We start from the raw sequence: 25,643 nt of genomic DNA, 5'->3' as shown, positions 1-25,643 counted from the left end.
ATGAGATCAAATAGAAGTGTCAACAACAAAAACAATTTTGATTGTTTGAACACACATGTATGTAATTCCTGCCCCCAACTCTAGTATTGATTTGCGACAACAGATGCCAATTTTATGAAGTTTGTCCAGATGTAGAACTTCTCAGTTTCTTGATTTCAGTAATGAGACTCATAGATTTGAAATTTGTTAAATAGAAATTTTTTATCAAGGAGCTAAAATAGGCTGGAACTCCCAATGTGTAAGTTAAGGCATACATTGTCAAGATGTATCTTTGTTAGGGCAAAATTATTTTCTTTTTGTTTTCTCTGCATGGCTGTTTTAAATCTCTAAGCTCAGAAACACCTTGTTTGGTGTTTCAAATTTTTGCCAATTAACTGGAGTCAGTTTAGAGAGCATGAAGATTTTCTGTCAATGTTTTATTTTGGATTAAGTAGTGTAAGCAAAAGTAGAAAAATAATGATTTTCAGGTGTTTCTCTACATGTATCGGTTCTCATAAAATAGCTCTGTTGTATCTCTGTATGGATATTTTTGCAGGATTATCTAAAATTTGAGTAGGTGGTCAAGGAGTAGAGATGACAGTAAACATACCTAGATATTTCATGGCTGGGAACTTCTAAAGGCATCATGAGGAAGTTGACAGTTCTGCTGCCGTTTACTACTATGAGGTGCCATTAGTGGTAGGGTTTTGATGTAAGACATTTAGTTTAGGCATAAAGGTACTCAGCCTGTTTAACAAGTCAATATACATGCAACCCATAATCCACAGGAGAAAAAAGGCTCAGAACAGCCATGCCATTTATTGTTGCTGGGGTTTTGAGTATTATATATTGAGCTTTATAAACACTTGCCATTCTCTGGGGGAAATCCTGATGGTATTAAAAAATTTAAATATTTTTCCCTTTCTTTTTATTCTGTATGTTTTCATTTGCACAAAAATAATTTTAAGAACTCTTCATCTGTTTCTCATGAGCTATGTGATTTTGCTCACATTGTGAGCAGTTTGGGGAGAGTATTTGACTGTGTAACGTTTATTTCAGAATACACCATTGCATTTCAGCTTCGAAACTCCTAAGGTCAGAACTGAGTTCATAAGGAGTTCATTTCTATTTTGAACTATCGGCCAGAAGTTAAAGCTCTGCATCATATAAGTTGGAAGTAATCTTGCATTTTAAATGATTTAAAGTATTAGTTAAGACTTAGATTTTCTTATTTCCTGTAAACACAGGTTGAGAAGAGATGAGAGAAATGTATTCCTCTAGACACTAATTCTAACAAACCACATATTAACCACGTTTTAAATATTCATATGCTTCCTTTTTTGATAGTTCCTTATGCAGAAGTATAAGGCAAAATGGCAAAACCTCTATGAACCAACACCAAAGGCAGCAGCAATGCCTTAGACTAGGACAGACATTAACTCGGGGTTCTTTTTTATAGGATTGGCAGTGTAGCCAGGATGCATCTGCCACCGCACTCCACAGTGAAGAAATAACACATTTAAGCTAGTTTTAGTACTATATTATCTGAAATCTTACGGCTGCTATTTTCAAAGTAAGTATTTAGTTTAGTTAGGGCCTCCTTGCAAAGGGTCAGAGCTTTCCTAAAAAGTTTATGACTTCGTCATTAGTGAAATCACTGCCTGAAAGAGCACAGGTGCTAAGATGAAACTCAAATGCACTGACCAAGGTCCAAATTTTTACACCTGCCATTCCTACCTAATCCCATTATGCACTGCAAATATGAGACCAGGAGTGACCAACCCTGCACAATTTGGCAGCCATAAAAACATTCCATAGCATGTCGTAACCAGCTGTCTTCAGCACTCTCCTGCTCTCTGTGGTGTTCCTTTTCCAGCTTTTCTTCCTGCCTTTCTCCATTGTGATCTGAATTGCTGTGTCACTTCCCCCAACAATCTCACTCCACCTGTGTTGTCTCATATTGTTTATTTCCTGCCTGTGTTGAGCTGGGAGCAGGAGCTGGTGGCACAGAGGGAGCTGTGCTGCTGCTCGGGAATGTCGCTGGTGTTCAGAGGTGGAAGGGTACACTGTGTCCCATGGAAGGAGTTGCAAAGGGCTCTTAGAGAAAGGCAACAAATCCCACCCCCAGCCCTCTTTGTAGATACCTGTTTTTCTTGATATTTATTATTTCTCAGAGAGCTGTGGTTTTACCACTGTTCAAGCACAGGTGTTCATAAGTAGCTGATTGGTCACACCAGTTTTAAATTAAAGTATTACGGTTCTACTGTTTGTACAAGCGATGTGCCAGCTACGTTGTTTCAATAATAAGAATTTAAAAAATTGGGAAAGCACAAGCTTAGCTTTATTATCTTTGCTCAGTTAACATGCAGCTTGACCATTAGTGAAATATATTTTTTGTATTTATTATGAAGGTGGTTCTGTGCCAGGCTTTTTGCCAAATAAATGTACTTTTAAAGTCATAAACTCAGGCCAGGGAAAGTTACTCTTCAAGACTGTGAAAACAGTTGTGAAAAAATTGCTGATCGTGAAAAATTACTTCAGCTTTTTGCCAAAAGTGGGTGTTCAGGGTAGGATTTATTTCTTTTTTTTTCGTGTTATTTCCATTTCCTTTTACTAGCACCGCTTAACGATCTAAATAAGAAAGATTTTTTTTTCTCTCTGCATTATGTGAAGGAATTATTACAAAATCAATATGCCCTCTTTTCCTGTAATGTTTTCTTGTTTTTAGAATTGTGCAAGGTAAGTCTACTGAATTAAAGTATGCATGTTTTTGGATAAATTACATTTTTCACATCCAGAATATTGGATCATTAATTCCAAAGTTAATCTTAGTGCATATTTCAGTTGCTTATTTTCTGAACAGCAATAATGGTTGAACCATATGGAATAATTTTTAAAAATATTTTGCATTTATTGAAATCTTGTCATTTATCCAATGAATTATACTTAGAAATTGCTCTGAGAAGAGTTTACAAGTTCTGTAATCATTAGCCCCAACTTAAGATAAGGAAAACCATGTATGTCAAGATACAATTGCTTTAATGGCTTGTAGTGTATATTAGGGGTTGCTCTTTGTCTTCATATTTCGGGGGGGGGGGTCCAAAGAGGGTTGAATATGTGCAATACGAGGTGAACAAAAATCTTGGAATTAAGATTCAACATTGATGATGATCTTAAAGCCTACAAGTTCTGGCTTAATTTTCTTTAATATGTGATTTAATGGTATTTTATAGTTTTTTTTAGAATTTCAGATACTATATGTAAAATTTCTGCATCAAATTGTTTGGTTATTTCACTTACCCTTAAATGAAGCTTTTAGGCATTGTTTTGTTAAAATTCTAGGAATAAATATTATTGCTTTGGCTAAAAGCAAGCAAAAATATGTGCTTCACGCTGAACCAGCAGTTTATTGTCCATCTTGTATAAAATTATTATATTTTCCATTAAGAAAATTCTGTTTCTTAGTAGAAACAGTTTATTAACTCTTCATCAAAAAGATCTGTTGCTATGATGTGCAAGCTGTAAAGTGGTATTCTGATTTTAAAATTTACCTGTAATGTAACCTTGTTGTAGAAATGCAAACGTGCTCTGTGCCTTGCTACTCATTCACCTTTGAAAGGCACTTGCTGTGCTTGAATATAATTCATTGAATGTAATATTTTTAAGCATGTGCCTTCCTTGACTGCAGCTTTCACTGCAGATAGATGTGACTATATGATTTCCTGAATGCTGAGTTCTTTTTTCTTTCAGCAATGGAGAACATCTTCCCGCTATGATAAATCAAAAAGTATTTTGAAAAAAGAAAAATGTTACTTTATTGATATAGCTTTTAATACTAGAAATGGTACTATAACATTTTTCTGGATTCATAAAACCTTTCTGCTATTCTACTATGCCTTTGCCAATAAGATGAGGGTTTTTGTGCAATAGTATCACTGATTTTAACGAGTGCCAGATTACTAACCTTATTTTGTGTAACACCTTTAAAACAAAAAAACATATTTAAATAGTTTAGAGGAAAAGAAACCTGATATGGTCATGTCAAATAGATTTGATACTGTATTTTAAATACAGATACATTGCAGGGATAGCAAGGCTTTATGAATGTTATAGTACAACTTTTAATTAATTGCATAATGAAATGTGAGAGTCTGGGCTCCTTGATTTTACATGACAAGTGGATGTCTCAGCTTCAGTGAGGTAGTTCTTGGGACCACAGCTTGGGAGGATCAGCAGTTATGACTACTCTCCAATAACCAGGAGTTTGACAAGTTGAAAACTTAACACCAATGGAGAGGATTAGTAATGAAGTAGGTAGATATAAAGCAATCAATATGTGATTAAGAAATACTTTACAGGTGATAATTTTTCCAATAATTTGAGAGTATTGTTCCAAACATAGTTCCACCTATATCTACTTTCTCCTAATAGGAGAGTACTTTTTCATATATGGAGTCTGTATCAAAATATATAAAGCAGGTTTCCTAGAATATCAGAATAAGAGCTTGAGCTAGTGCTGAAGCAAGAAAGAATGAACTGTCTCAAAAGAGCTGTACTGGGCATAAAGATTTTCTCTTTTAAAGTAATGATACCAAAAGACCTAAAAAATTGAATAGTCTTATATTTTTCATAATTATTGTTTTGAAATAATATTTTTAAATGCTTGTCGGTAAGGATTGTAGTTTGCCTTTAGAATTTGAAAACTGTGATTTTTGACTCGCCAAAAAGGTGTTTGACACTATGACAGTCTTTGAGAGGACCTGTCTCTTAATGCAGGATAAGAAATTGAAACTATTTTCTCTGAAGCATTCCATGTTTGGCAGGTGTGACTTCTCTGGAGTCTGTCATCCATTCTTAGTCCAACATTATCACTGACTTAAAAAAGACAGTAATATATACATTTTAGATAGTTAAAATATCTTTTTAAAGTACATCTATCTATGTAAAACACATACGTACAACATGTATATGGGGTATGTGTGTATATATATATTTCCCATTAAGAGTTGATTATTAAAGTAACAGAAGCTATAAATAGACCACTATTTTATATATCTTTCTCTATGCCTCCCTCAGCTTGCCAGATTTCTACTATTTTATTTTTAAGAAAGATCTGTATGCAAAGGAGATAGTCAAGCCAATCTCTGTCTTTATAAGCAATGTATGTAGGATGCAAAAAAATAGGGACTGATGAATAATTGGAGGTAGATGAGAACTGAAGCATGATCTTATGTCAGATTCTATGAAAAGCAAAAGACGGCTTTCACTGAGCAGCAGCCTGCACTTACTGGAACAATGTGTGTCTCTCCACCATTGTGGAAGTAATAAACAGTTCATCTCTTTTGGGATAGGGAGGAATGAACATAAAGGAAGCAAATATGTCACGTCTCACATAAGTTTTGGAGGTAGGCATTATATAATTGATCAAATGTAAGCCTGTATTTGCTCAAACTACATCCTCCTTGGCCTATTTATATGATGTGGCTTTTATTTTTGGTGTGATGATGTGAATCAAATCACTGTAATGTGGCCATTTTAAAACAGACTATATTTATACAAACTGGAAGGATTTTCACCAGAAAAGTATAAAGAAAACAGGCTTTAACTATTGTCCCATAAAAATGGGGAAATATTATAGATACTGTCTTATAATTTCGGTTTTCCAGGATTACTGGAGAAATCGATGGATAACCACTTGCACCCACAAGTCTTTCCAGATTGTACAATATATCTCTGATTTTAAAAAGCCACCAGCATAGCAGTTAGTGATGTAACTATTTTCTTATTCCAAAATAGTGTTCTTTTTCTACTTCTGCCCTAAACCTGTCTTTGGTAGACTGACAGCAGATGTATTTGCTTTGGTTTGACACTGGGCAAGTTGGATCCTCTTCGAATCAGACTGAATTAAGGTTTCCTTTGCAGCATGTGCTGTCTCTACACAAATTTTTCAGATGACTTTTCAGTGAAAGACTGTGTGGTTTTTTTGGCCAATAGGCTTCTCCTTGCTTTTCAGCTGTAGTATAATGCGCTTACCTACCTTGTAGTGTCCTAAAATGGAGTGCTTAAAGTGTGATCTGATCATTTGTTCTTTCGGTTGCATTTCTCCTAGTGTCATGTGCAGTTTAGTTCAAGACCTTTTGTAGTCTTGTGCTTTTAATCCTTTTAATATTACCAAGGCATTTATCTTTTTTCTTTAAAAATCAGTTTCCAGGTGCTGTTAGGATATAGTAGATTGTATAATACTGAGTGAATTCACACATACAGGTGACCACCAAACCACAGCTGCCATGCAAAGAGTAAATGTATTTCATTACCTCACCAGCAAGGCTGGGTTGCAGAGACATGCAGAGACACAAGCTCTCTTAGGCTTAGCTCATCCCAGCAGGCAGAGCCACTCAGGTTTCCTTAGGCCTAGCTCATCCTAGTGGACAGAGGGGTAAGGGGGAGGTAGCAGCCCCACTACCAAACCCAATATATCACAGGGCTTCACACATTTGAGTTTATCACAAGGCTGTGCCTTTATGATCTCTCTCGCAGCACAGAGCTCAAACATGTCTGTGAGAGTGTGTTATCTTAACACATGAATCTTCTCAGAATACTTCAAAACAGGCAGAGGATGAGCAACACTAGGCATAATAAATGAAATTTTCCCACACCAACATTCTTTGCAGTCCCAGCCACAAGGTCACTTTGAGCAAAACTGTTATATCCTTGTGAAATCTTCCAGTTTGAACCCTTTGTCCCAAAAAATACATTATAGTTTTAGTTGGGGTTTTTTTGTGGTGTTAGTTTATTTATTTACATACTCATAATAAGACCCTTTTAACCTCTTGTGAGTTTGATGGTGTTACATGAACTAACCACATTTAAGACACTGGAGATGTTGAGAGGGGCAAGGATGCTATTGAAAAACTGGTAAATATGCTCTTCGTTGTATCAGTCCGGGCTGTGTTTTTACATACATTTTTATTTTCCATGGGCTTGATATTAATGACAACAGGCAAAACCCACTAGTAAGTGTAGATAAAGCAAGAAAAAAATCCTTCTGAATAAAAAATAATGTTTTCAAATGTTCTTTTGTTCGTGAGGTTGTCAACAGATCTTCTCATTTAGAGAGACTTTTTTTTATTCTATGTACAATGGTTTGTTTGAAAAGAGCTCTGTAAAATCTGGAGTTATCTCTTCTTGGGCAGAGAAGTTCAAAGAGAAGAGCAATTCACTAATAATATGGGTCAAAATCTAATAGGGACATTGTACTGGTGAATATATTCTTTTAGTCTGTTCTTTAAACTAGCATGGCTGTGTATAATACACAAAGCAAAAATTGCTTTAAAATATTTATTAGATACTGTCTTGTAAGAGTTTATATATTCTTATAGTTGTTTAAGTTGCTCCTTTTCATGCTAGTAAATATGAATAGGGAAATGGACTTTTTAATATTAACATGAGATAAAATTGACTGCATCTGATTTGAATAAAATGTTAAGCCTGTTTCATTTTCTACACAGCTGCCAAGTGTGTGTATATTGTGTAGTGGTGCCTCTGAAATAGTTGAAAATCTGATGGGAACACTTACAAAGGCAAACCAGTAAAGGGCACCAGCTGCTGAAAAACACCTGCTGGGCCACTGTGGGAGTAGATGCATCTGCCTGTACCTAGAAGTAATCTAACAAAGTACCTGCTTTTACCTGTCAGGATTTTAATTTGTGTAAAGATTCATCCAGTAAAACTGGTTCTGAATACTTAAATAAAGAAAAAATAAGACTGGTTTTTTGGTTTGGTTTTGGTTTGGTTTGGTTTTGTTTGTTTTGTGCAGAAGAGCATCACTTCTGAGCAATTTTCTCATTCTTATAACTAGTTTAAGTTCTTCTTTTAATAAAATACAAACCCAGATTTGGCAGCCAGAAGTCTCATCTACACAATATGTAGCGTGCTATTACAGGATACAGCCAGTATGGAGGAGATTATGCTACCAAAGAGGAGGTTTTCAGTTTTTGCTTGACTTAGTTTGAGAGATGTATCTCAAGGGGGTTTGTGAGAGTATATGTTCTCTTTTTCATTGTAGTATATTTCATCCACTGTTGATAGTAATGCGCAAACAAAAATAAATTTTACAATTAGAACTAATTAGACAAATTTTCCAACTAGCTTTTAAAACTGTTGTACTTTTTGCCTTTTGGTACTTAAACTTCTGTTGTTCCCACATGTTGGTGACCCTTTCACACAAGTCATCATCCCTCACCTACCTTTTATTTTCCTGTGGTAGGAAAACTTCTGTGAATGCTGCTAGTTTAGCTGCAATTCATGAAAACAAAAGAGCTGTGTTCTTGTAGAATACTGACTGTGCTCGTAGTCTTTTCTTGTAAAATGTAGGAAAAAGTCTTCTAATATATATACTGTAAAACAGGGTTGCCATCTTGCATAGCAAAAGTGTGAATTTAAGTGAAATGGAGAAGAAAATTTAGCTGTAGAAAGATTATGACAGCAATAGTTAATCCTCCAGGAATATTCTTCTGTTTGCCATTCTTTCATTTTTACTTGATGTGTTAAAATTATTACTAATTTCAGCTATAATTACTTTCCAAAGCATTCCGATAGTTTTTCTGTGTTTTGTTAGGTTTTGTAGGAAGAAATAGTTTGTTGTGTTAACATAAGCTAAAGTAAATAGTTTGAATACATTATTCTGAAGTGCCTTCTACATTAACAGATTAAATATTCACTTCTACACGAGCATTTAGAACTAATGCCTTTACATGCATAAAATAGTATTGAATTAATTAGAGGTCATTTAAAAATAAAATACTGAAAGAGATTTGTGCTTTAAAACTATATAGTAATATGAAATGTTCTTACCCTGCTCTTAAAAACAGGGTTCCTTGCTTTCAAGGAAGGTAATATTTAGGCTCCAGTTTGTGAACTTCAACTGACTGGAATTTGGGTGACTTTTGTGTATTGAATTTTGTAGAGTAAACTCAATGACCAGTAAAAATCCAAGAAGCATTTCAGGTAGGCATGTTCTTACACAGTCCAGCTGCATGTAGCTCAAAAGAAATGCAACTTTCTGGTTCACAGCATTCTTTTCCCCTTGTACTTAATCACTGTAATATTTGAAATCCAATTATGTCTACCTGGTGACTTTGCAGCTGTTATGTGGTTTTTTTGGCCTCATTAAATGATCATAACAAAAGAAAAAAAAAAGTACCAAAAGCAACTTTTTAAGTGTTAATTTTTCATTCTTTAGTCATTGACACGAATATGGACTTTAGTATAAAGAACATGCAGAAATCTGTGAAGTTTTTAATTAAAACAACTCAAAGTAGTTTTATTCATTTTAGTAATTAAGACTGGAGAATGAATAACGTGTTCTGCTGCATCCTGTTTAGGGAATAGCCACTTCTCAGTGGAATTTCACAGTACGAGTGTGGAAGAATGCCGTAGTCTGCTTTACTTTGATAGCATCCCCAAAGGCAGACTTTCAGTCTTAGGAGTATTCGGTCTTCATTTAAGGTGAAATACAGAATAGTATCTTAAATTCTAATTCAAATTATACCAAAGACAAAAATTGTTTTTAATTTTTAAGAAATGTAATCTCAAAGTGAGAAGTTTGAAAGTCGAGGGAGGTATATGCTAGTTCTGAAATGCTGCAACATTTAAAAGATTAACTCTCACTCAAATTATTTTAGACAAGTTATAGCTTGTCTGATTTTAATGTTGTCTTCAATTAGCACAAATTTCTGTATGCTCCTTAAGAAATGAATCTTTTATCTTAGATAAAGATGGCCTGTGTCTTTCAGTGATAAAAATGGGTCTGAGATGGTTCATCAAGGGATTTACTTAGAAATCACCAAATAATTTTAAATGTTTTTAAAAGATTTTGGAGTAGAGGAGCTATATGACTAGAAGATTGACTTCATAACTGATGAAGTAAATTGGCTATTGACTGATGGGCTATTCATATGTTAGTAGTGACATTCTTTCAAAACTGCAACAAGAACAAAAAGGATAAATTTCTCTTGATATGATGCAGTTGTTACAAAATTATTCCAGCTAGTTCATAAATGGTGATTCATAGAGAAATTAAATTACCAAAAAGTAATTTTTATGTAGTTTCATAGCATATCATAATCCCTTTACTTGGGAAATGTTAGCTGCAATAATTTTATATTGGTTAGAAAAAAGAACTTCAGTTCCTATGCTGCATGTTGGTAACCTACCCTTTTTTTCACCAATGGCCAGAATGTACTTAGCTACTTTCTCAATGCCTTTCTTGTCTTTCCTTATTATTTGTTGGGTTTCTCCCTTTGCCTTGCAGTGTCTATAGTTCTTGAACAACTAGGAAAGGTTTTCCTATATTATCTCTTTGATTGCAGTTGCTTTTGAGTCAGTGTGCATCTAATAGTGATGTTTTTTTCCTCTCAGAGATGCTTTGTGTATTCCCAGGGGAGTAAATTATGAGAGCAATATGCCATCAACAGAGCTGGGAGTCTCTTTTAGGTGTATTTAAGTATAAGAAATTATGAGAGTGTTCTCTGAATCGGAAAAAACCCCAACAAAACCTGAAGAATAAACCATAGCATATAAACATCATGAGTTTCCTCATTGCTCCATGTAGAAAAGTCAGGGAGATAGTGGAGATAGATACAGCTCAATACATAGCAGGCCAGGACATCTAAAATGTTTCTTTTAAAATTGTAGATATTTTGAATGTAGATTTAAATATTTTTTTTTACATTTGTGCAGTTTTTTTTATCTTTCACTCTCCCATAATTTTAGCTTTGCACAGCATATTTTTTAATTTTATAAGGAAGAAAACCTTTATTTGGTTACATTTAATATGGATGAAATGTGATCAAATTAAACCCAAATCCTTCTATCCTCATAAGACTTTAACTTCTGAGGTTATTAGAAAATGCCACAACTGTTGCCAATTTTCCTTCAGCTGCATTAGTTCAAGGTAATTTTTGTGTGTAATTCACAAATGGCATCAGAAGGCTCCAAGAGGAGGCTGTGTTCTGATTTCCATTTCATTGCTATAATCTGGAGTAATTCTCTTGACGTTGGATACTTTTGAGTTTGCAGCAGTGTCACTGAAATCAGAATCTCTCCTGTGTGTCTGTTTGGATGCCAAAACTTATGCGCATTTTCTGTAGAAAGAGTTGCTTTTGTGGAAAAATCTTTCTGAAGCACTTTGTTATTCAATTCCTCAAATCAAATCACCAGAGGGTGTAATCACTCTGTCTATAATCTTTTGTCATATTATAACTGGGTTGATGAACACAACACAATTCTCCCAGTGAGGGGAGGTGATCCCCCAAGCTGTTTCAGTTTTTTTAACTAAAAGCAGTGAAAGCCTTATAGTGCCATAGTGGGGTTCTGTCATTTCCTTCAAATTTTGGGATTTGGGATATATACATGCACATGTCTTTGGATTTAATCTATACACTGAACCCAACTATTTCTCAGTGTTGTGTTTTTAGTACAAGAGTAAGTGGTTGAATAATTCAGAAGTTTGTAGAAAAGGTACGACTGCTGTTGTTTGTATAGTGTTGCTCATCAGCAGAATAGTTTATATATAATAAAGTTGGTGACAATGTAACTATAGGCTTACAAGGATTTTTGTTGAAGTTGCTTCAGGCATGTAAACTCTTAGCTGTCATATATGAAGGTAAATATTTTCCCTAAAACCTCTTGATTTTGAATAGATCGCTCTTCTTTCTTCAAGAGTGCAGAAGGCAGGACTGATGACAAACAAAGCAAACAAACAGCAACAACAACAACAAAAAATAAAAATCAAAGAACCAAACAAAACCACAAACGCACAAAACCAGAGATAGAGGTTTTTTTCTTTGACTTGTTTTGGTTTTCACTTGCTCTTCTTTTCAAGGAGGACATATGTTTCCGTAGTTGGTAGGAGAATACTATGCTCCTAATTTTGCTGCAATTTGTTTTTTAATGAAACTGTTCTGGACTTCTCTGGATGGAGTCTGGATCTTCTTTAGTGAAAGTTTGTTTCTTGAACAGCAGTCACTGTTATGAACTGCCCAGAATTTCGACATTTCTGAGAATTGAGTAATTCAATAAAACTCTCAGTGTTTGGCAAATGTGAAGTAAAAAAGGTCTGGAGAGGCAATGTTTAATAACGATTTAGAAGCAACATTCCTAAAAAGCAAAATCTTAATAATTTTCATCATTTTTGTTATGGTGACTTTGAGCTGGGGTGATCTTTTAATATAGAATGACTATATAATTTTTTTTCCTCTCAGGATACTTCCTTTTACTCTAGTGAACTCTGTTAGAATCCAGGAGAATTTTGCAGTGTTCATTTTGAGTTTAAAGATCCTAACATAGCTTGAAAGTATGGACATTCCCCTGGTTTCTGATGGCCACTACTACTTAAATACTTACTGCATTAACCAGTGAATGTGGTGATAATTTTAAAATAAAGACTCTGTACAGTTTTCTAAAAGATGATTAATTCCAATTAAGAACATATTTAAAGAAGTTTTATGTGGGCTTCTCTGTTCTAAAATATCAGAGTATAATTTTACCCTTATGGTTCATTATTTGTTTTTTCTTGGAATTCTTTTGAGTTCTTAATCTTGTTAAAGGACTGGAACATCTTTTGGGTGAGGAGAGCGTGAGAGAGCTGAAGAGGAGGCTTAGGGGGAATCTGACAAGTGTATATAAATACCTGACGTGAGAATGATTAACAAAGAGGGAGCCACACTCTCATCAGTGGTGCCCAGTAGCAGCTCCAGAGGAAATGGGCACAAATTAAGACTCATGAAATTTCATCTGAACAGAGGAGAGTAATTTTTTACTATGAGGTGGTCGAATACTGGTACACTTTGCTGGGAAAGATCATCCTGGTTGATAGTTGAAATGTAACTGCATAGGTATAAATGATCCTGCTTTGAGCAGGGGGGCTGAACTGGATGATTTCTAAGTGAAATGATTCTGTGATCTGTGGTTGCTGCTAACAGTGACCCAATAGCCCATACCATGCAAGAATTGCTTTCAGGCTAGTCAGGTGTAGCTGGTATGGTGTTGAAATAAGCTGCTGGTTCTGTGGTGCGCTTTGTTATTTGCATCTGTCTAACATGTTTTACTCCAAACTTTCTTTATAGCACATAACTCTTCAGGTACTATACTTTGAATGAGATATAATTTGTAGTTACTTGGAGAAATTGTACTGCTGATTATGGCCCAAAGCCAGTCGTAAGGTCTATTTGGTACGCTTGTATAATTTTCGTATCTTTGTGTATGCTACTTGTTCCTGCAAAAATTGTTCCCCTAAGTCCAATGAAATCTCACTGATATGATTTGGTGCTAAATGGAGCAGATCCAAACATCATGCAGTTTTTCTTTTACGTGTTATGAGGCTTTGCTTAAAATGTATATGCACACTTTGAAAGACAACATTTCAGTCTTTGGGGCAGGTAGGAAATTATATTCTCAAACAGTTCTTCTAAGATAACATAAAAATAATTTTACTTTTACACTATTTATATAGTTACGTTTTTATTTATTTCTCTTCGTAAATCTCACGAGCTACCACTTTTTCATGGAAGTAGCAGAATATGAAAAGTATCATCAGGAGAGGGAAGCTGTGGAAGTCCCCAGGTATAACATCTATGTTTATTTCTGGGTGTACCTTCAGTAACAAAATAGGATTTACACTGTCACAAAAGTGCTTTAAGTGTATAGATACATAATTAGAAAGCAGGGGAGAACTACTAATTATTCATTATTCAGAAGGATAATGGGAATGTATTTATATGTATGTATATGTGTATATACATACATATAAAAACATATGTTTGTGTGTGCATATGAGTATGTGTGCATAGTTATGTGTTTTAACCAACAACATTCCAGAGGACAGTGGAGGGGAAAGATGACCTAGAGATTATTTATGTGTCAGAACAAGGAACATCAGAGCTTTGCATCCTGAATTTCATGGTTTTTATGTAAAAAAGCATGGATTAGTCATACTATTACCAGTTAGATCAATTAGCTTTTTAACTGAAAGTGTAGTAGAACAGCTGACTGGAGAATGGGATTTGTTTCACCTGAGAATATATAAGATACTTTGCATAAAATAGTTCTACATTAAAATTAAGCCAATGAGTAGGAAAAATACTGAAAGCTCAGCCTTGGCTTACGGGTGCAATGGATTATCTCTAAGATAAATGGGTAGTAATCTTATTACTTTGTTATAATATGACAGAAGAAGTCATCATTACAGAGCATTTCTACAAGGTCTTGGTGATTAATTGCATGACTAAAACCCTGTCTTAAGTGCTGATGGTCTGTGCTATTTAGAGCAGATGCTACCACTACTGTGTTGCTAAAGCAATTGTGTTTCAGAGCTGAAGCTTGCCTGCAGACTGAACTGTGAGGACTCCTTCATGAATATTACTTTAATGAGTTAAACAAATTTGTCCTATTTTTAAATTGCTGTCAGAGCACCAACACACAAACATCTTTCTGATTAAATTTCTGATTTAGAATATCTTGATTAAGTGTAATCTCATTTATTCATAAATGCATTAGTTGTAACAATAAATTCCATGGGAAAGAATGTGAAAGCTTACTGAAGTAAAATCAAGGGATTTATTCATTCACGTCACAGCTGCTTTGAGTATCATCTGGTTTGTGGAAAGAGTTGCTTCTTGGCGGCTTTTCGTATTGATTCATACTTGTGTAAAAATGGCATCATCATAGGCTTGAAATCCTGTTAGTTGAGAGTAACATTCTGATTGTATTCTACTCAAACTTCCTATGGTTTGTGTTGAATTACTGGGATAAATCAGCTGTAGAAGGCTAAAAATGTTGCATCTCATTAATTTTCAGTAAAAATCACTTTCTGCCATCCAGTGGCTACCAGTCCTTTAAGCAAGAAGGGGTTTCATTGGTTTATCTGAAAAGGAGTTGTTCTGTAGAAGCCGTGGCTGATGTTTATGTGCCAGAGGGGAAAAAAATTGTTTTCCATTTTAAAAATAGGTATTATGTGCAAATGACAATTTAAAAAAATAAATCTTTTAGTACCTTTATCAAACTGTGGACTTCCATGCCTACTGTTGTATTTCTGTTTGCTGCCTTACTATTTTATAAGGGCAAAACTACTGGTTTCAGATTATGCATTTGTACTTACTGCATGGAATAAAATGAAATTTAGAGGAAAGATAATATTTTGTAAGTTAATGGGGACTTAGTTTGAAGATGTCTTAGGATATTTTTTCCCTCTAGAAGTACTTTCTCTTGTAGCCTTTTTAATCCTTAGTATATTCCTGCAGAGTCAATTTGCAAAGATTAGTCATTGACTGTTTTGTGATTCTGAATATTGTATATTGATTTGTGAGTGCCAGCTTGAAAATTAATTGGTGTGTTGAATAAAAAACTAGGTTCTGATTCAGAATACCATTATTTTTAAAAAGCTCTAAACCAGGCTTTTTCGTAGTTTTTTTGGTTTTGGGGTTTTTTTTGTTTTTTTTTTTTTTTTTTTTTTTTTTTTTTTTTTTTTTTTTTTTGTTTTTTTTTTTTGTTTTTTTTTTAAAATTTTTAAAACGGGTTTTTTTTATTTTTTTTTGTTTTGGGTGTTTTTTTTTTTTTTTTTTTTTTTTTTTTTTTTTTTTTTTTTTGTTTAATCTTTATTCTGCTCTTAATATTCCTATTTCAATAGGCTTAGCATCTTTCCTAACTTGCTACACAGCTTCCTCTATTTTTTTCTGGAACATCTGTTTTTTTATTGCTGCTTACCAAGTCAGTCTTAATCCATGGTGTTAATATTTTCCAATAGGAAAAGAGGCAGGAATTATTTTTCTAAATGTGTTTATTTTTGCTTACAATTGCATGTCCTAGGGCTATAGTATATGTAATTTCTGCCAAATGTAAAGGAAAGGAAAAAGATGTTTTATGCTATGCACTTAAAGTTTAAGAGAAGCTGGAACAGCATATTTTTACAGGCAGTAGTTTAAGAAAACTTAAGATATATTTAAGGGTATTAACAATCACATTGCTGTAAGGTGATCTTATGTGTAAAGCCACAAAAATTCAGTTGTGTGACTGTGAAAAATTCCTGTCATACATTTCTGAAGATACTTAGGCTGGACTTCATTTAGACAGCAGTGTTTCTGCTTTTGTTTAAAAACTGTTTCTTTAAATAATGTAATATAGTGTAATGTAGTTCTTAGTTCCATTCTGTAATCACTAGTTGTATTTGTGAGTTTCTCTCTGTAGATCCTTTGTTATAAACACTCTAAATTATGTTCATCAGTGTGAACTTTATGCAGTGTTTATAATAGCTTCTAAAAGCAACTCGATGGAGTGGGAGGGGAAAGGAAAAACACAACCAGTTACAAAGACCTGTCAAGAAATCTCAAAATGAAGTAACAGGCAAGTTAAAAACCTAAAATGACTAATGAGGCCATACAAATAGCTGATTGAACCCTGATAGCACTGAGATATTCAACAGGTCTCCCAGAAACCTTTAATACTTTATGAGTCTCATTCGTGAAGATGAAATGAATTTTGAAGATGACACACAAAGTACACATTTGTATACAAAATTGGTGCAAAAGAAATAAGCTTTCTTCCTGTAGTGTTGCAAGCAGAGTAAATTATGCAAACACAGTGACAGTGAAAATTGCTGTAATCCTGAAATTCAGTGACTAAAAATCTGAAGAAACTTGATGACAAGTGCACAAATTAGTTACATTGGATTCTTTGTTTTTCTTCACCAAAGACAATGGTTTAAAAGAGATGTTTGGATATATTTGAGATTTGTCAATCCTACAAATACAAATGCACTTCATGATTTGAATAGTACTTACTTTTTCAGTGGGGCGTAGGAAGTTTTCAACCCAAAAGCTCTAAGACAAAGGCACTGTTAAATTGAAAAGGACGTTTTTCAAAAAGAAAGTGTGTTGATCACGTAGCTTTTTCATTGACTTCTATATCAGTGAATGTTGTTTTTTCGTGTTCAAAGCCTTCTAAAATGAAACTACAGTTGGTTAGTCATTAAGTACATCATTCCTTTGGATTTAAGAGTAGAGCATTTTCACTTTTTGTGAAAACGGTAATGGTCTGTTAATCTAAATTTGTAATTTGTATCGTAACCCCTCACATGAGGCTACTACAAGGAAGCTGCAGCATAATGATAGACTTAGTGTTGTTTGTTGCAAAATTAAGTGAAGTATCTGATGTAAATAGCTGATGAAGCCCTCATTCCTAAGCTTGCATTATTTGGAAAAGTCCTGCTCAAATAATTTGCTTAGTATTAGAATGAATTGGGAAGTATATTTGAAATTGGCGAGGCTTTTACCATAGAAAACCACTGTAAATTATTAAAGCACCCAGAATAATGGAAAAGATCTTCAGATTTTTTGAGGTTTGTTCTTCACTGTACTTTTGTTTTTTCCTACAAAAAAGTAAAAATTACAATCTTCAAATATATCAGTAAGATACTTTTCATTCTTTGTAGTAGAAGCAGGTAATTAAATCTGTAGAAAGAAAATAATTAGGTATTCTGCAGTCTATTTTAAACATCTTTGAAAAGTAACTAAGAAAAACTAAGTTTATTAGAAAATTAATTTTATATTTAAGGACCGTTTCAGTTTTATAATCTTCAAATGCAGGAATTGCCACTGTCGCTGTACAGTGGTTCTTTCCTGGTAAAAATATAATTTTTCAGAGAGCCCAATAGGAGCAAAGTATTACTGTAACTGATGATTTGTACTTTATGAGATTTAAACATGCATGAAATTCTAATAAGCATAATTTCCTGTATCAACTATAAAATTTATTTTTTCAAAACATTCTCTTAAGCTTGTTTTGGACTACACGTACAAGTTTTATGTTCCTTTTGGTATTGCAGCTTGTTGTGAATATTGTTGGAGAAAGGTCTGAACATGAACAATTGCAAGATGGAGATCTTCTCAGAAGCAAGAGAAAGTTTTTACTGAATTTGTGTGTCTGTGTTTGCAAAATTAGTGTTCCATTGTTTGGCTGCCTCATCTTCCAGTAGAGTAGTCAGTTTTTCATCCTGGATTTTGAGATGTATATTGTTCTTTTCTTGTTAATGCTGTTTTACTGATGTTTAGTTACTAATACTTCCATATTTTACTGCATATTAGTTTTTATCCCACTCGTCAGTAAAAAAATTAGGTGGTGGAATAGTATGAGGCTGAAGATTTTGATCAATTTTAGCAGATGTTATCCTGCTATAATTTGTTTTCTTTATTGATTCCCTGTTTGAGGGTTGAGTAGAAGTGGTATCCTCAGAATAAAAAAAACTTGGAATAATAAATATATTATGACAGGTATCTGAAGGTTTGTTTACATGTGCTCTTTTTCTTATTATTAATGTATACATAGATAGACACACAGATGTACAAACAGCTATGAAAAATCCAAGATATGTGTGTTGTTTGTTTCAACAGATTGGACAACTTGCTTTTAAAGGCATGAAAAGGCTCAACCGAATCCAGTCCATAGTTTTCGAGACTGCCTACAACACAAATGAGAACATGCTGATCTGTGCCCCCACTGGAGCTGGGAAGACTAACATTGCCATGCTGACAATCCTTCATGAAATTCGCCAGCATGTCCAGCATGGTGTTATCAAAAAGGATGAGTTTAAGGTAGGAGTTTAATGAACCAAATAGCAGCGTTTTAACTTGTAAGGTAAAATCTATTATGTGTTATACACAGAATATGAAATCAGGAAGTTCTCAAGGATATTAGACTTTTCCGAGTTAAAGATAAGGCCAGTTTTGATTTGCTTCATTATTGCTAAAGCTATTCTTACTTGTGTTCTAAAAATCTTATTATGTGAATAAAAAGCTATGAAAATGCATTTAGCTTTCATGCAGAACCAATTTTCAAAGTGATGAGGCTGTATAAACAAAATCCATTGTCCTTTAAACAGCTGCACACTTATCCAACAAAGATAACTACTTTTCATATATCACTATTAAGATTTTTCACTGTAAGTGCCTGGCATCATATTTCACAATAAATTGTGATTTGTAATGGTTGCCATGAAACAAACAACATTGTGGGGTTTGCTCATTTATCAAGTGAGTGTTGTTTTGGTGCAGATTGTGTATGTTGCTCCTATGAAGGCTTTGGCAGCAGAAATGACAAATTACTTCAGCAAGCGTCTGGAGCCACTTGGCATTACTGTGAAAGAGCTGACCGGTGATATGCAACTGTCAAAAGGCGAAATTCTGCGAACACAGGTATGCTTAATCTTTCCAAATACTGTTCTCTGTGTGTATATTCGTACCTTTTCTTAGGTGCACTGCTCTTCAGGCTCCTTGTAACAGTATTGGTGAAGCAGCTGAAATATTATTACTACACCTGTAATTTACAGTGATTATGTACACTGATATAAGTTCAGAATTCTTCAATAAAAACCATCTTTGAGAAGTTTAAAGTTTGGTCTGCAAATGATGAGTTCCTAAGAAATCCAAATTGCTGTAACAACATTGTTGCTAATATGTTATAATAACATTTACCTTATTTAAAAAAAAAAAACCAAAAAAAAACAAAAAAAAAAACCAAACAAACAAAAAAAAAAAAAAAAAAAAAAAACAACCCAACCAACCAAAAAAAAACCAGCAACAAACAAAAAACTGTAGGTTCCCATTAATGGCTGATCTTACTGTTCCTCATTTGTCCTTAAAAAGTAAAGATATCACTAGGCTAAACATTTGAACATTCGTAGAAATGAATAAAATTTGTGGGTTTGGCCTCTTAAATAGGACTGCATAAATGGAGACTATTTTGTTTTAGCAGACACTTTTTGCCATATTTATTTCAGGGAAATGCTGTTTGTGTCAGTGAAATACCATTTTTCCAAACTCTTAAGATACTTGTATACCTGTTCTTGCATACAGTTCTGTGTGATTACCCTTTCCCCTTCTGCCTGGTCCAAAAAAAGAAAAAAGAACTGGTTGCATTATCAATATGAATGTTTGCAAATGTAGTAATTGTTGATCCAGATGAGTGATATTTTAGCAGTCTTAGCTTTGAGGTATTTAACATTTTTATGGTAAGTGGAGAGAAAACCTTCCACATGACAAGAATATATGTCAGTATGTAATTAATGATTAGGAGGACCACTGCAGTCGTTATCCAGTATGAAGTTGTGAATAGCAATTAGAAGATGTATATGCATACATATTGGTACATAACCAGTATCAATGAGTGACAGTAAAATCGCTGGTACTTTATCAGAGTGACTTTGCAACACCATCTACCTAAAATCAGAGTTTACAAAATTAAAAAAGTTTGGCAGCAGCTTTTAGTAATTGAAATTATTTAGATACACCAAATTACCATTTTAAATTGCTTCCTGTTTTCACAGTACTTTTCAGCTAGGGCACATAATCAAGTAGATCATGGTTTTAATAGAGAGAGAGATAATGTGTAATCACTGCTGAAACTGAAAGTGACAGTAGAAAAACCTGCTCTGAATATAAGGACAAAGCTGGATGAACAGAATGAATGTAGAATGGAAAAGTGCTGTTTATGCTTGCTCTTCTAGTTAGCAATATAATTCCTACAAACTCACCTCATTATCAGTACTCTGCTTATATCCAGCAAAGAAAGAAACAAGAAATATTTCAGGCTTTATTAAAAAATTTGTCTGGGAAATGGTTTAAAAAGCTGAAATTTATTACTCTAGTAATGGGAACTTATTGATATATACAGAGTGTTAACTTAGAGAAACTTAGTAACTTGAGTGTAGGAAGACTGTCTGGTTCATCATGCTCTTTTATTTCATCCAGCATGCCACTACTAGCATAATTCTTAATTTTGTTGTGGAGAAGAGGCTAAAACAGATTGATGTATATAAGTCAAGAAGAAATAGAAAAGGGAGGATGTGGATAATTTTTTTTTTTCCCTGCCATGGACTCATTTCATTGCTTTGAAATTAGCTTTTTTTGTCTGAAACTTTCCTTCAAGGGATTTCTAAGTTTCCTATGTATGTCGTAGTATAGAAACACTAATCTGAAGTGTATTTGTACTTTCAAAACTTTTGGGAACAGTGGAGGTGAAAGAAAAATGGTCTCCAGAAGAGGAAAAATTTGGAAGCCATTGTATTTGTGACCCAAAACTCGGTTCCTACATTTTCAAAGAAACTATAGTTAAAGTGTTGATTAATTTCAGTTTTGCTTGTACTCAATTTTGTGTCTTTGGTCTTCAAAACATTGGGAAGGTTAAAACGAAAAAAATATAAAGGCTAAAAGACTTGTTTTCTCTTGTTTGTCATATCTAGTCAGTCTTATAACTAATCAGAAATGTGGAAGGTGAGGATGAGAGATGATACCAATCCAAGAGTTACCAGTGTAATTGCTGTTACTGTTCTTGAAGATTCGGGAGTCCAGCAGTGTGCAGTGTTTTATTGCTGCATAACGAAGTGCACAGCAAATGTGTAGCATGTTAGAAACTGAGGAAAGGGACTTGCTTGTGCTGGATCTTGATTATTGCTCTGCACATATACTGTTTACTATCAAAACTCATGAGCTTTCTTTGCTCAGCTAGGCACTTTAAACCACTTCATCCAAGCAAGTTTCTTTCACCATTTTTTACTCTGTATTAAATTGATTCTTGCTTCAAAACTTCATTTTACTTGTCAGCCTCTCTAATGCATACATTTCTCAGAAAGGAATACTCTGATAGGTATTGCTGCTTTCTTTATACTTTTGGATTTGCTTTGCCAGTCATTGCTCTGCTCTGTTTTCTAGCCTTTAGTAGTGTAAGTAATGAAGTACTTTGTTTAACAGGAAAGCAGTTTTTCCTGTAAGAATTAATGCTACGGCAGGTAGATGCAGGCACACAGTTTATATACACAGGGACAGTAGATTCATATATGAGGCAGTAAAAGGCAGAGAGTAGGATCATCAGCTGAAGTAGATGCTGGTATTTCAGGCTGGATATAATTTTCACAAGATCTCAACTGATACTTCTAGGTAACTGAAGGCCTGATAAATATCTCCTGTGACAGCTGTCTTCTGCCTGTTTTCTGAGCAGTAGCATTTTCACCGTCTTTATTTTTGTCCTAAGGTGAATCAAATCAGTCACGATGAAAGACGTAAAAATAAGGTGATTGTCAGGTATTAGTTAGAAGTAGTGCTTAAGTGACAATCCTGATAATTTTCTGCTTCCTTTCCATCCTGCTTGCTTCATTCTTCGTACTTTGCCAGTGTATATTTAAGGATATGTGTTTTGTAAGTTATTACATGTAGCTCTAGTGCTTATCCTAATGAGGAAAAATTGCTTTATCTGACAAATTGGTAACTGTCTCCCTTCTCAGGAATGCACCCTTAATGTACAGTGGGAACTACCTCTATTATTTTTTCTACAAATATTTTTAAAGGATATAAATACTAGCAAAAAAAAAAAAAAAAAGGTAACAAGGAGTTTAAATTTTAATTCCCTTTATGATGGAATAAAATCTTTTAATTTTTTGAAAAATTCCAATTAAAAAGGTCTACAGCACATTTTTCCAGCAATAACTCTCTCTATGCTATCCATGCTGTCATTTATACCCATCCAGAAGATAACCATGTTTCTTGCTGCTCCATACTTCTGTAGTATTATACATTATAGGATTTAACTTCCAATGCTATTATTGAATATTCATTAACATTTCTATGGTTCCAACACACTTCATAAGCTTTTAAAATAAGTTATTTCTGATTTTACTAATAATGAAATTGACTTAAAAAGAAAAATGAAAATAGTTTTTGTTGACTCTTCAGTCAGTTTTCCAACCTGCTCCCCACATCTTACACATTGAAAGCCACAGTTAAAAGTTTAACATGTGGTATGTGTGTTCAAACTCTGAGACAATTTCCCTTCATAGAAGCATAGAATGGTTTGACCTTGCATTTGCAACAAATACAATGTAATTGTAGTTGTCTTTTGAAAGTTTGGAGAATACAGCTGGAATTGGAGCAGTATAGATTTATAAGGTAATCACCAAGTCTGAAAGCAGTGCCTTGCCCTGGGCACAGTGTATTGTAAGCTGATGGATGAGTGGCATCATGCCTTAACTTGTGCAAAACAGTGGTAGCCTCTACAGAATGCAGAAATGCCTTCTGGCCTTAATACAAATTTAGTGGGCATCAAAAAATGTAGAAGATAATTTCTTTTTAATGTTTTATGCCAAAATAGTATAAAACAAAGTTAGGATTCTTGGCATAACACAGTAAAAGCTTATCAAACCTTTATAGACTTTAAAAATAGTTTTTGAATATTACCCTGTTAAATATATTTTATTTTCTTTTTAAGGAAAGTTATTTTGATGTTTTATTGCATTTTCAGTTAGTGTGAATGTTTCTCACCTTTAAACTGGTATCTCAGCAGTTTTGTATTAGATGCGTTTTGGTATAATCATTGTCAACAGCCTGCATTCTAATTCAAATAAGTACATATAAGTGAGGCTGACATTTGGAAGTTGAAATAAGTTTTCTGTAATGTTTTTGCTTTATTTTGTGCCTCAGACCTGCAGTTACAAGCTAAATTACTTTAATTGGTCTTAGATCTCTTCTTTTGCTTTGAGGAGTGCCTGACTGTCATGAGCCTTACTTGTTACAGATATGTATTATTGTTAAGGCCAGATCACAAGTGCTATGTAGTAGCTGGAAACAAATCTGGTCAAATTTTGAAAGCAGTCTAATTTTCCCAGCCTATAAACCTCTATGTATCTCTGTTCCTTCATTCTCATATTGTTGGAATTAAAGGGATTCAGACAGCAGGAAAAAGAAATGTACTGTCTTTTAACTAAATGTTATGAGAAAATGAATCAAACTGTAATTGTGTGAGCAGTTGTGATTCTGCCACTTCTGAAATATTGAATATTTTTTAACTCGCTAGGAATATAGTTTTTTTTAAAGAAAAGCATTTCTATTTTTGTTATGGTTCTTCTTGATCAACAAATTAATTATACAGAAAGCAAGGTTATTCATTTAAAACATGTTATTGGATTTTCTGTAACGTTTACATAGTATTCAGGTACTTAGAGGTCCACAGAAAGAGTTGTATACATTTACTGAACTGCAAGGCTGTGCCTGTCTACATAGGTCTGAAGGACATTACAGAAAGAGACACCTCCAAAACTGCTGGGTTTCTGCTGGACTCCACATATCACTGTCTTTTTTCTGTCACAGATTTGATAAACATTAATTTCATGTCTGATTGAAGAAGGGGGTATCAGAAACAAATCAGAAGCTCTATCTCACCTTAGTCTGCTTTCAACATAATGTGCTTCTAAAACATTCTTCCTTAATGAAGGCACAGCATGGGAAAACTATAGGAGCATTCACCCATTAAAAAAAAAACAACTAAAAAACCCCCAAACACATAAGAGCAAACAAACAAAAAAAATTCCTTCATTCTTTATGAACTCTAAAAAATTCCATGATGTTCAAGAAATTGAATTCAAAGTTTACATTTTTGCTGTCATATCTGGGTAATGAAGAAAGTGCTGCTAAACCTGACTTGAATTGCTATTTAGAAAATGGGCAGCTGGCTGTCATATTTGTTCTCTTCCCATCAGCCTGTATAAACTAAAGTCACATTGCTTTCAAGTTGATTCTTAACATTGTTCACAGTTCATATGAAAGCTATCTTCACATTTTGCTAAGAAGCCATCCTTCATAGGTTTAGAAAAGATACTACTTTAATTTGCCTAGTGCCAAATGTTGAGCAGTTCAAAAATGTGAGTGGTTTCAGGGCACCCAGGTCAAAGCAGAAGGAGGGGAGGAGATGCTCTAGACACTGGAGCAGAGATTCCCTCACAACCCGTTGAAAGCCGTGGTGGAGCTGCACACACTGCAACACACCGGGGTCTTGGAGGACCCCACACTGCAACAGGTCAGTGGTGCAGTAAAGGAAAAGGTGGCTCATGGAGAGCTCATGCTGGAACAGGCACCTGGCGGGAATTGTGCTCGTGAAAAGGACCCATGTTGGAGCAGTTTGTGAAGGTGTATCCTGTGGTAGGGATGCACAGCAGAGTGGGGAAAAAGTGTGAGGAAAGAACGTGTGAGATGAAGTTATGAACTGAGTATAACCCCCATCCCTGAGATGTAGAGAACTTTGGAACAAAGCAGTGAAGTTGAGCATGGGGAGAAGGGGGGCTAGCAGGAGGAAGTCTTTAGGTTTTGTCTTTGTTTCCTCACTATTGTACTCTATTTTTAATTTCCAGTAATTTTTTCCAAGTCAAGTCTGTTTTGCCCATGACAGTAATTGGTACATGACCTCCCTGTCTTTTATCTTGACCCATACACTTTTCCATCTTACTTTCTCCCCCTGTCCAGGAAAGGAGGGGAAGTGAGGGTGCTTGGGTGGGCATCTGCCAGCTGCAATGGTTGACCTACCACAGTTACTTCTAGCTCAGTTAGTTGTAGTTTGGGATTTTTTTAAAATAAAGTTAGTGCTCTCACTGGTGATTTAATTTTGGTATTTAAAATCCAAGTGAATTTTGTTTAGTTTATTGCAAATGGGATTAGCTGGTTATTTTTCTATTTAACTTTACCCAGATGTTTATACTTGAAATAAGAGTAATTTAGAACTAAAGGGCATTTCTTTTTGAAGAGCACGAGTAATACAACAGTATTGGTGGTGTCATTGTAAACAGGAGTGTTGTA

General features: G+C 34.4%; 1 protein-coding gene across 1 annotated transcript in view; it reads left to right on the top strand.

Annotated features, from left to right (window-relative positions):
- ASCC3 (activating signal cointegrator 1 complex subunit 3) overlaps positions 1–25,643 on the top strand; it is a 250,236-nt gene that overhangs the window by 45,427 nt on the left and 179,166 nt on the right. Inside the window, exons 9-10 of the mRNA XM_041478050.1 lie at positions 18,423–18,623; positions 19,083–19,223. Coding sequence (XP_041333984.1) covers positions 18,423–18,623; positions 19,083–19,223 — 342 coding nt within the window. The remainder of the gene's footprint in view (positions 1–18,422; positions 18,624–19,082; positions 19,224–25,643) is intronic.

The sequence above is a fragment of the Pyrgilauda ruficollis genome, unplaced genomic scaffold (assembly GCF_017590135.1).
Source record: "Pyrgilauda ruficollis isolate IOZ18807 unplaced genomic scaffold, ASM1759013v1 scaffold43, whole genome shotgun sequence".
Taxonomy (NCBI): Eukaryota; Metazoa; Chordata; class Aves; order Passeriformes; family Passeridae; genus Pyrgilauda; species Pyrgilauda ruficollis.
This window is presented reverse-complemented; position numbering and strand designations above follow the sequence as displayed.